The sequence below is a fragment of the Salvia splendens genome, unplaced genomic scaffold (assembly GCF_004379255.2).
Source record: "Salvia splendens isolate huo1 unplaced genomic scaffold, SspV2 ctg636, whole genome shotgun sequence".
NCBI lineage: Eukaryota > Viridiplantae > Streptophyta > Magnoliopsida > Lamiales > Lamiaceae > Salvia > Salvia splendens.
The window spans coordinates 1-13,203 of NW_024599299.1; the positions used below are offsets into that span (position 1 = coordinate 1).

At 33.5% G+C, this 13,203-nt stretch overlaps 1 protein-coding gene across 1 annotated transcript; it reads left to right on the forward strand.

The window, feature by feature from the left end:
- Positions 1–722: 722 nt before the first annotated feature.
- On the forward strand, positions 723–2,272 carry LOC121790837 (protein FAR1-RELATED SEQUENCE 4-like). The gene is made up of 2 exons (XM_042188944.1): positions 723–1,112; positions 1,286–2,272. Exons 1-2 carry the CDS (start codon positions 723–725, stop codon positions 2,270–2,272), a joined length of 1,377 nt encoding a protein of 458 aa, XP_042044878.1.
- The last annotated feature ends 10,931 nt before the right edge of the window (positions 2,273–13,203 follow it).

The window sequence follows — 13,203 nt, forward strand, 5'->3', positions numbered from 1 at the left end:
ATGTGAGTACAGAAGTATTTAGGAGTCTTACTAGGAGAGTAAAACTCTTAGTGTCTGAAGTATTAATATGCAGCATATCATCCACAATTAAAGATAGTTCACTGGAATACTATGTTACTTCATTATTATGTGTTATTAATTCATTTTTAGAGTCTGTTACTTCAGTAAAGATATCATGCAGTACCTGTATTACATCAATTCATTAAAAAGGATGTTATATATAATTATGAAATAGGTAGTTCATAATTAGAGTCTGTTACTTCATATCATGTTTTATTAATTCATTTTATCAATTTACTACTTCATAGGTTTTCACAGTAGGGCATGAAACTTCATTACTATATATTTACATATTAGTTAAGTTCACATTTTAGCAGTGAGCACAGTTATAGATACTACATTTCAGAACTACTTTCTTCTTCATAATTGAGAGGAAGTTTTACCTTTACATAACAAACACAGAATTAATATGAAACATATCATCCACAATTATAGATAGTTCACTGGAATACTATGTTACTTCATTAGTAAGTGTTATTATTCATTTTTAGAGTCTGTTACTTCAGTATAATGTTTTATTACTTCATTTCATTCATAAACCCTACTGTTTAAACATAGCATTTATATTACTTTATCTCTTTTATAACATCCTTTTTTTGATGAATTGATGTAATACAGGTCTGCTGATATTTGCAATGCACCGTTCACAGGAAAAGACAACCATGGGAGACTGTAGCATTTGGTGCAGGCTTATTCTAAAGAAAATGCTGATTTCCTTCGCATGGTTGTTTGAACGTTTTGTCAAATGTATGGGTTCTGCACCAAAATTGATCATTACTGATCAGGATTTGGGAATGAAGGTTGCTGTGGAAAGAGTCCTTGTTGATACAAGACATCGATGGTGCATGTGGCACATCATGTTTAAGGTTGTGGAAAAGTTACCAAAGAATCTACTTGGCAATGAAGATTTGAAAAAAGAGTTAAACAATTGTGTGTGGTCTGAGCTGATAGAGCCTGAAGAATTTGATGAAGAATGGAATAAAGTAATGGAAAAAATGGGCTTAAGGACAATGAGTGGTTTTCCTCGATGTTTTGCCTCTCGAAAATTTTGGGTATGTATCCTCTTTGGAAACATATTTTCTATACGCTGAAGAATTTCTGTCATTATTCTGAAGCATATTTTTAACTAATGAACTGCAGGTGCCTGCATTCTTTAGGGATTTTTCAATGAGTTCACTAATAAAGACCACATCAATATCTGAATCTCAGAACATATTTCTTCAAGAGGTACTCCAAGTCTCGTTCTAATCTTGTTGAATTTCTTATGAATTACAACAATGCATTGGATGGCCAAAGGAGCAACAACAATAGGCTAGAATACTTGGATTTTAATACAATTCCAACTTTGAAAACAAATTCAGCCCTCGAGAAGCATGCTTCAACAATATATAGTGATAGTGGTTTCAAACTAATTCAAAGTGAGATAGAGGAAGCAGTTGACAATGTCACTATGGTGACAGTGTCAAACATTGGTGAGAATGAGATTTATGTAGTCAACGACAAGTTCTCGAAGAACTGGACTGTGTCATACTCCACATCTTTTGATTCATATGCATGTAGTTGTAAGATGTTTGGGAGGATTGGGCTTGTATGCAGTCACATTTTTTGGGTCTTGAGAAACAAAAAAATAAAATTAATCCCTAATGAGTTACATGGAGGACGATGGTTGAAGTCTAAATTTGTCAAGGCTGTTCATTGTGGGTTTGATGATGATATTGAAACATTTATTGTTGCGGATGAGACGAAGCAGGAGTATAGGGATATGCATGGAGATTTTTATGATATTGCAGGACTTATTGAAGGAGATAGTGATAAAATTCGAGCATTTAGACAAATTATGGCTGAAGGGAGAAAAGAAGTACTTGGTGAGGGAAATGTGTTGTCAATTAGTGAAAAGAGATTAATGATTGAGAATTTTTATGGATCACATGTCCCTAGTCAAATAGATGTTCATCCGCCAGATGTCGTCAAAACCAAAGGTTGTGGTCGACGTCTTTCTCGGCTTGAGAAGGAAATGAGAGAGATGTCCAAGCCTGGTCGGAAATGTGGAAAATGCGGCGAGGTTGGTCGGCATGATTCAAGAAATTGTGATAAATACATGAGGAGAATAACAAGAAAAAGAGGAGAAACCAATGTTAAAGCTGGTTGTTTTATTACTTCATTCGGATATTTCTGTTCTTCATTGTGTTACTTCTGTACTTCAGTCTTGTAGTTTCTTACTTCATTTACATTTTGAATTTGAATTTGTTAAAACTTTTTGCGAGCTTAAAGAGAATAGACTGAAGTGTTGTTATAATGGCTTATTTTTTCTTTATTATAATGTTTTTCTCAGTCTTTCTTTGATATATTTTCCATTTGTCATTCACTTATCAATAATCAATAGATCTCAAAAATGAACTAAGATCTCTGAAATGAACTAAATATGGTACCCAATGCAACATTACATGCTAATATTGAACAACATATAAAGAGGAAAATACGATGTTGAGGCTAAATATCTGGATTTGGATAATTTACTTCAGTTGGATAATTATGTTCTTCATTCACTTACTTCTGTACTTCAACCATGTTGTTTCTTACTTCATTTACATTTTGAATTTGAATTTGTTTAAACTTTTTACAAGCTTAAAGAGAATAAACAAGATATATTGTAGGAATATATTATTAATCTTACTTTATATGAAATATTTTCCATTTGTCAATAGATTATTGAAATGAACTAAGATTTCTGAAATGAACTAAATCTGTTAACCAATGCAGTAATATAGCCTAATAATGAACAATATTAAAACGCGTGGTACTTTATTCAATGCTCATAACAAATGTATGTCGAATACAAAATTTGATCTGCTAAAATGATCATTTGCTCTTTAAATATGCCGCAATCATTTTCTCAACATCAATTTCAATGTGTTTGCTTTCCTCTTCATAATACGCTGTTGTAACAATTTTGTTGTTGAAGCTTTCATGGCTGTTTTCGGCTAACATCAGCGCCGAACAATATTTAGCCCTCAAGCTCTGAAGGACACCCGAACTTGATTTCTTCAAGCCACAATTCCAGCAACCTTCTCGCTCACCCTTGTACGTTTCCATATGCCGCATTAGAAATACTCCACAATCTTCAACGTTATCAACTGTTCTCCATGGCATTTTCAATCTCTGCATTTTGGAGTTGGACACTATCTTACAATATGCGTGGAGACCATTCTTGGTGAGGAAGTGACAAAAGTATGATCTCTGCATGTACAAAACAAATACATGTCATTTATAGTTGTGTGCATTCATATGTATGTGTTATAAAATTCAAACATAAGAGAAGAATACGAACCAATGTTTCTGGAATGTGACCATAATTTATTATGAGGTCATTGTCATCCCCGTTTGCAGAATTGTCTATTACAGCAATAGCATTTCTCTTGAAGCAAAAACAAACAGCATAATAATGCTGATTTGCACATATGGGGAACAACACCTATTGAATGAATTAAAAAGCAACATGAAGAAAGTAATAAAGTATACAAATGAAGTAATAAAGTATACAAATGAAGTACTATGAACAATCTGAAAATTGAAGTAACAGACAACATGATTGAAGTAATATAGTGTACGAATGAAGTAACATGCATTATGAATGAAGTAATAAATTTTACGAATGAAGTACTATGAACAATCTGAAAAATGAAGTAACAGGAAACATGATTGAAGTAATATAGTGTACGAATGAAGTAACATGCATTATGAATGAAGTAATAAATTTTACGAATAAAGTACTATGAACAATCTGAAAAATGAAGTAACAGGAAACATGATGAAGACATAAATCAGACTTGAAGTAATACTAATGATGCTTGTACCATGTTTACATCTTCCCATTTGAAATATGGTATTTCCTTCAACTCTCTGTCCAAGTTGTTACAAAAGTTTGCAATAACTGTGTTGGCATCCATGGATTGAGGCTTTGTCACAATGGTGTACAACTGCATATTAATATTAATGTAGTTAGGATCCTCATAACATACAATCTTATTATATTTCAATAATTTGTACTTACACAAGGGTACGTGGTGAAAAATAGGCGCCTTGCTGAGTACGATGATCGAAATTCCTCCATGTTGTTGAGGTAGGAAGCCCATGCATCTATAACGCCAACCACAATCAATTGCCGAGGTATCAAAGAACACATTTCCATCTTTGTAACTTTTACAACATCGTCGTCATAAACAAGTACTAATCTGCACATTATATCATACATGTTGGTATTTCACATTCTATTATTGGATATGTTAATTGTATGATATAATCCTAGAAAACAAGAGACAATATTAGAAATCATACCCGTCTCTTTCATGTGTTACAAGAATCCAGTAATATGATTCCTTCTCATCTTTACTGAGCTTGTTTGTAATCTTAACCGGTCTGTCAGCGAATGGAGATCGCAATGCATGCGAAACAGTTTTCTCTGTTCTAGTACGTACCTCCATTCGCCCCTTCAAAGTTTTGATCTATTGTTTGCAATAAATAAATCACTTTTATATAACCAACAAGAAGTAGATTACATATTATTATCAGATTCTTAATTTGCACAGGATTACCTTGTTAGCATTGTAAACAATGACCTCAGTCCCTACCGGCTTACACACTGGACCATTATCCATGAAATCATCATCATCCATGTCTATTTCCTTGTAAGCATCAATAACTGACTGTATTTCAGCAACCACATTAGCATTCTGTTCAACAAAATATAGATATAAGTATAATATAATCATATAGTTCATTCGGACAGACGATTACTTCACTACAATTAAATATTAGTTCATCCAGAATGAATAATTATGCATAGCATGCTGGGTTGACACTTGTAAACATGGATTGAAAAAGAAAAGGAATTATGTCACATGGTTGTATGTTGTGTGTTGTTGGAGGATGAAGAATTTTGTTTGTAGAATTTAGATCTAACCTTTACTCCATCATCCTTTGTCCGATTATCTGTATGCCATGTCACATTTGTTCCATGTTGAACTACACACGGCGTATTAAAATCCTGGTAGTGGCAATACATCCATTCAAAAACTGATTCATTTCAAGGAAAATTTACTTCATCATAAAGAATGCAAACTTCTAGCTATTGTCATATTACCTCTGCCACAAAATTAACTTCTAAGTTTCCCCTAAGTACAGCATCAACACTGAAGTTTGATGATTGAGTAACATCTTCCATTGGTATATTATTTTCCTGCCCATAGTATTATATAAACAGATAGTTCATTCAGATAGACGATTACTTCATTATAATTAAATATTACTTCATGATATGGGAGGTATACTTCAAGCTATTGTCATATTACCTCTGCCACTAGATTAACTTCTAAGTTTCCCATAATTCCAGCATCAACATTAATGATTGATGGTGGAATATCCTGTCAGTAATGTTATATAATCATATGGTTCATTCAGTGAGACATTTACTTCATCACAACTATGTATTACATCATCCAAAACAAATTTATACCTTTGCTCCTTCATTGTTTGGCTCATTATCGGTATGCGATCTCATATTTGCTCCATTTTGAAATACACACGATGGATTGAAATCCTGGTAGTGGCAATTCATACATTCAAAAGATGATTCATTTCAAGGACAAATTACTTCATGATATAGGAGGTATACTTCTAGGTATTGTCATATTACCTCTGCCACTAGATTAACTTCTAAGTTTCCCATAAGTCCAGCATTAACATTGGTGATTGATGGTGGAATATCCTGCTAGTAGTGTTATATAATCATATGGTTGATTCAGTGAGACATTTACTACATCACAACTACATATTACTTCATCCAGAATTAATAAGAGGCAAATACAGTTTCTTACCTTGTCCAAATCTTGGACAGGCATGAACTGCACAGCATCAAAGATGTAGTTTTCCGGGATCTATATCCCTTGTCGGTGTAGTATCAACCTGTATATAATAAACAACAACACAAACAAAACCCAATGAACAAGTAATCTTCATTTTAAAAACACAAAATGGAGAATGTCAGTTGGTTACAAAAACCATATAATACAACAAAAAAGTTTAGAACATCCCAAATACAACAAAAACAACTAATGTGTTTTATAAATTACAAACCAATAACAAATCACTCCAACCCCAACATCACGATGCAGCCCATCGTCAACTTACGTTTCTTTCATGAAACTCAAATCCAAGATCAAAGGAAGGCCCTTCTGTTTGCCATTTCTTCCTTTGTTCTACTACCCTCATCACCTTTTCTACAGCAGCAATGAACTCTGGATTGTCGAGATCATCTTGTTCCATTGCTTGAGACATTGATTGGACATCATTTGCCTCTTCTTCTGGCTCCATCTCATGTAACCCCATCATCTTCATTGAGCATTTAGCTGCAACTTTAGAGCAGCCATCATTCTTTAGATCCTCTGCCCCATCTTCGAGCTCCTTCATCAGCTCCCCTAGGACATCAGCAGCCTTTCCCATAAGGTTGACAACAGTACTTCTACGTTGGGCTGTCAGAGAGATATCTTTGGTCTTTGCCCTAGAGGAGGACACAGTATTCTCCTTGGCAGATTCTTTAGACTTGTAGTTTCTTTTAGGATCAAAGATGGGCTTCTCAATGCCTCTTCCAAATGGCCCAGACTCAAGCTCCAATTTCACGGATTAACGTGCTTGTCCAGCCTTTTATGGTTGGGAATGTTTGGGTAACAGGCCTCGATCGAAGCACAATCCTATCCACATAGCATGGCTACAAAATGAAAGCTAGCATTAGTAAAGTTCATATTTAAAATATATTTATTCAAGGTTAATAAATTACTGAATTTAAAACTTACCACCAGAAATGAAATTGGGCCAGTGAATGGTTTGTCCTTGTTTCGAGCCCAAGTCTTATGGGCATCGAGTAGGCAGTCAATCACATACCCACACCAATTATATTCTCTGACATTATCAATGTCATGGATGACATCTTCTATCTGTGTGTGCAAGTACCCGTCCCCCGAAGGATTGATCAAAATTGTGTCAACCAAGATCAGGAATATCTTCCTGAACTTCTCCCCTCCACAGATATCACTTAACATCATATCTGTAAGGATTTGTGCACCCATGTTAGACCTCTTACGACCAACAGACTCAGCAAGCTCGTTTATGAATTTGTTTTTCCTTTGATGTCCATTATCCTCTAACCTCACACTACCATTTGGCAACCCCAATGTTGCCCGAACATCATCATGCCCAATGTGTAGTATACCACGTTGGTATACTACACCGCATGTATCTTGATCAAAATGATCAAGAATCTCAAATGCGAGCTTCGCTGGGATATAGTTTAACTTGAAATGCAAAAGGCTGCCAAAACCCATATTCTCCACAGCATCTCTCTGATCAACATTAAGCGATTCAATCGCTTCAACAAATTTCCTTGGTCCCTCTCTTAAGACAGAGACTCTCTGGGCAGAAGGTCTACTGGCATCACCTTTTAGCATTATTTACGAGCAAACTTTTTAGCTTTCCCATGTTCTTTTCTAGCATCATCCCTTGTACCCCACTAGGGTTAAAGAACATTCGTTTCCCTCATTCTCTTTTTTGCCTGACTGTTCATCATACCCCCAGTTGTTTGATTCAAAGTCATCATTTCTGAAAAAAAAAGAGGACTATATTAATCAACGAATGAAATGACAAGTTGTATTAAAATCAAACCATAATGGACAGTTTTAAAATTTAACCTTGCAGCTCATTAATTGGGGGTAATGGTTTTTTTTTTGCATAGCGTTTCAATTTGTTGTTGGCTGCATCATCATCATCATCATCAACAAAAAATACAATTAATACTACGTGTAACTAATTCTGTTATCATCATCAATATTTTAGAACACAAAAAGCTTAGAATTCACGTTTTACCTTCCAGAGCTGCATCCAATATCGATATAGACAAGCCTTTGGCTATATAAACATACAACACATTACAAATTAGACAACGGGCAAGGTCTAAGCACAGCAACTAGGTTATATGAAAACATGTTATTCCATTACTTCATCTTATCAATTTAATACTTCATTAAAAAGGATATGTAGTTCATTTGTATGTGCAAACAACACACAGCAGTCAAGTTCAATCCTAAAACCCTAAACCCATAAACCACAGTAAATAGGTAGTTCATAATTAGAGTATGTTACTTCATTATTATATTATTACTTCATTTTATCAATTTACCACTTCATAAGTTTATTTAGTTCATCAGTTAACTTATTTAGGTCATTGCAACTAATATTTATTTTAAAACAAACCTTTGTTCGCTGTGTGTTGCTGCTTATCATGCTTATATTTTGTCCTTCTTTCATCATTACCAAAATCACCACCAGATTTTTGCTTCAGATTTATCATTCTGAAAAAGGACGACTATTTTAGTCAATGAATGAAATGACATGTTGTATTAAATCAAACAATAATGGCAGTTTTGGAATTTAACCTTGCAGTTCATTAATTGGGGTAATGGTTTTCTTCATAGCCCTCCAATTTCTTGTCGGCTGCATCAACATCAATCATCACAACAAAAAATACAATTAATACTAATTGACTACATTCTGTTATCATCATCAATATTTAGAACAAAATAACTGAATAATGTTATTACTTCATTTTTAGAGTATGTTACTTCAGTATAATGTTTTATTACTTCATATCAATTCATAAAACCCTACTGTTTAAACAGAGCATTTATATTACTTCATGATCATAATTTATTACTTCATCCTATTAATTTACTACTTCATTGAAAAGAATATGTAGTGCAAACAACACAGAAGTCAAGTTCAATCCTAATACCCTAAACCCACACAACATTCATAATTAGAGTCTGTTACTTCGTTATGATGTTTCATTACTGCATTTTACAAATTTCTATTACTTCAATATCATAACTTATCACTTCATCTTAACAATTTACTACTTCATGTAATAGAATATGTAGTTCATTTAAATGTGTAAACAAGCGCAGCAGTTAAGTTCAATCCAAAACCCTAAACCCATATAATACAGTAAATAGATAGTTCATATTTAGAGTCTGTTACTTCATTATAACGTTTTATTACTTCATCTTATCAATTTACTACTTCATCAAACATAATAATGTTAGTTCATTTGAATATGCAAACAACACAACAATAATATATCACATAATTAAATAGTATATTCAGTTAATATGCAGTTAACTTAATCATATGAATTCAATATTTCATGCATCTATGCTTTAAATTCATTTTTTACCTTCTGTGTGAGGGATTTTCAGAAGAAATACTTGCATTCTTCTTTTGGGAAGTGTTACCTATTCATAACAAACACAGGATTAATATGCAACATATCATCCACAATTAATAGATAGTTCACTTGGAATACTATGTTACTTCATTATTAAGTGTCATTGCTTCATTTTTAGAGTCTGTTACTTCAGTATAATGTTTTATTACTCATATCAATTCATAAACCCTACTGTTTAAACAGAGCATTTATATTACTTCATGATCATAATTATTACTTCATCCTATTAATTTACTACTTCATTGAAAAGAATATGTAGTTCTTTTGTATATGCAAACAACACAGAAGTCAAGTTCAATCCTAATACCCTAAATAGGTAGCTCATAATTAGAGTATGTACTTCCTTATGATGTTTCATTACTTCATTTTACAAATTTATATTACTTAAATATCATAACTTATTACTTTATCTTAACAATTTACTACTTCATGTAATAGAATATGTAGTTCATTTTAAATGTGCAAACAGCGCAGCAGTTAAGTTTAATCCTAAAACACTAAACCCATACAACATATTTATAGGAGTTCATATTCAGAGTGTGTTACTTCATTATAACGTTTTATTACTTCATCTTACAAATTTACTACTTCATCAAACATAATATGTAGTTCATTTGAATATGCAAACAACACAACAATAGTATATCACATAATCAAATAGTATATCAGTTAATATGCAGTAACTTAATCATATGAATTCAATATTTGATGCATCTATGCTTTAAAATTCATTTTTACCTTCTGTGTGAGTGGATTTGAGAAGAAATACTTGCTTATTCTTTTGGGAAGTTTTACCTATACATAACAAACACGGAATTAATATACAAGCTATCATCCACAATTATAGATAGTTTACTTGGAATACTATTTATCTTGCTTTAAATACATGATTAACTTCATTAAATATCAATACTTCAAACAGATATTAAACCTTACTTCATAAAAATCAATACAGTAACTGCAGTCTTCTTTCGATAATATGTGAGTTTTTATACCAAACAGTTTTTATACTTCTTCCTCATCAGATTACTACTTCATAACAAATAGTTTTTATCAAATTACTAGTTCATAACAAATAGTTTTTATACCTTCTTCCTCATCAATTTTCTTCCAATAACTGATGTCTTCTTTCGATAATATTGAGTGTTGCTTTCACTAAAATCAGAAACAAATTTAAGAATTAGATGTTCTTCAAATAGTTCTGCTTTCACTAAAATCAGAAACAATTATAGATAGTTCACTTGGAATACTATGTTACTTCATTATTAAGTGTTATTAATTCATTTTTAGAGTCTGTTACTTCAGTATAATGTTTTATTACTTCATTTCATTCATAAACCCTACTGTTTAAACAGAGCATTTATACCTTCTTCCTCATCAGATTACTACTTCATAACAAATAGTTTTTATCAAATTACTACTTCATAACAAATAGTTTTTTATACCTTCTTCCTCATCAATTTTGCTTCCAATAACTGCTGTCTTCTTTCGATAATATTTGAGATCCGCTTTCACTAAAATCAGAAACAATTTAAGAATTAGATGAAGTAAATTAAGAATAAGAACTCTGGAAAGGTTCAAGGTGTATTACCTTCGCCGGATGTTCTGCCAGAACGTAACTGGCGTCCACTGTTGGTCGACGACTTCCTTGTGTCAACCATTTCGAATGTTTGATTGTTGACTAATCGACGATTAATCGACTTCCTGGAAATGTCGTCGATTTTACTCCTGGTCGACGATTATCTCGTCGATTTGCAGAAGAGAAACTGTGGAATCCGTCAATTTGAAGAAGAAGAAGAAGAAGATAGAGGGAGAAATGACCAATGAAGAGAAACCGCGTGATTGAATGAAGCAAAAGAGAAACGCGGTGAATTGAAGGCGAAAGAGGTGCGAAATTTTGAAGGAGAAAGAGGTGCGCGAAATTTTGAAGACTAAAGTGGTGTGCGAAATTTTTGAAGGCAAAGAGGCGTGCGAAATTTTTACCATAAATGGATTTTTACCCTAAATTGATTTTGACCAAAATACCCCTTGATTGAAGTAAATTATCTACCTAATGAAGGAGTAAAATTAATAAAGCATGATCTAATCTCAGCCATTAAAATTAGATCTAAGGGCTTAAATTTGGTCTCTAGTTTGGTCTTTAAGAGTGGATTTGTGAATAATGAGACTATATATATATATATATATATATATATAGGGTTTTGATCTATGCAAAACCAAATTTAAATACAGAAACACAAAACAGTGTCATGCCAAGCACATTTTTAGGTCATAGTTAGTTTATTTTAGGTCATACTAACGAAGTATGACCTAAAATGATCTTAACATGACATTAAACTCAAATCTTATAATATGACATAAACTGCTTAATTATGACCTTCCGTGTTTTGTGTTAATTATTGACCATTAGATCATCTAATCCTATGGCTGAGATTTGGCTGCATTTCTGGATTTAAACACATACTTATTTTGATCATCTCCCTATATATATATATATATATATATATATATATATATATATATATATATATATATATATATCCAATCTTACCAGAATGTAAGTAAGTAATATCATACATTACAGCTCAGCGTCATATAATTCATTAGTCAAGCACAATTCGCATTACATTGATAGACTTAAATTTTGAATTCAACATACAACATTTCCTTCATTTCCTTCTTTATCTGCGATAAATACTTAAATTCTATGGTACGTGCAATATTTTAGGTTTCGCTTCTAATTAATGATGAGAACGTGGTTAAGATTGACTCTACCGTCGGCCATGGGGCTAGAGAAATGGAGTACATTGTATTCAGCCTTTAGAGCTGCCACCGAGACCATGGTGCGACAACTTTGCCTTAACCATTTGAAATTATGGATCACTTCCGTTCTTCGACCGTCATTCATTGACAGCATGACTGCCACACCATCTTTGTCTTTCGACTCAACAAGAAGAACCTTTTCACTCTATCCAACCTCATGAATTTTGTTTTTGATCAGTCATTGCTTCTTACAAATACTGATAATTAGATATTATTTTGTAATAATGGAGTGCTCATTTCAGTTGGAAGAAAAAGGCAGAGTTCGGTAAGCTCGGCTTACCGAGCTGGAACTAGCCGAGAAGAAGAAGGCAGAAGAAGGAAGCTCGGCTTTGAGCTGGAACTAGCCGAGAAGGAAGAGTTCGGTTGTGAGCCGAGAAGGAAGAGTTCGGTTGTGAGCCGAGAAGGAAGAGTTCGGTTGTGAGCCGAGGAAGGAGTTCGGTCTTGAGCCGAGGAAGGAGTTCGGTCTTGAACCGAGAAGGAAGAAGCAACCTAGCCGAACTAGCCGTTGGAACAGCAGTTAGTTTAGCTGAGATGTAGCGGTTATTCTTCTTGCTTTCTTGATTCTTCTTGTAGTTAGTTAGTAGCAGTTGCTACTTGATTGTAGAGCTTTAAATAGCTCACCGTGTATGTAGTTTAGAGTAGAGTTTAATCAATAAAGAGTTTTCCAGTTTCTCTCCAAGATTATCATCTTCAATACTCAAAGTGTGAGTGTGTGTGTTTCTGCATTGTGTGATCTCATACAACAGTGAGTGTGTGTGTGATCTTCTTGAGTGTGTGAAAGCCTTGTGTGTGAGTAAATCCCAACAAGTGGCGCCGTCTGTGGGAAGGGATATTGAAGCTGATTTGCAGAGGATCAAACGGTTTCAGAGATGGCAGCAAGGCTTGATGCAGAAAAATTCACAGGCAAGAATGATTATAGCCTGTGGAAGATGAAGATGAAGGCGGTTTTGATTCAACAAGGCTTGGCCGCAGTTCTTGCAAAACCAGAG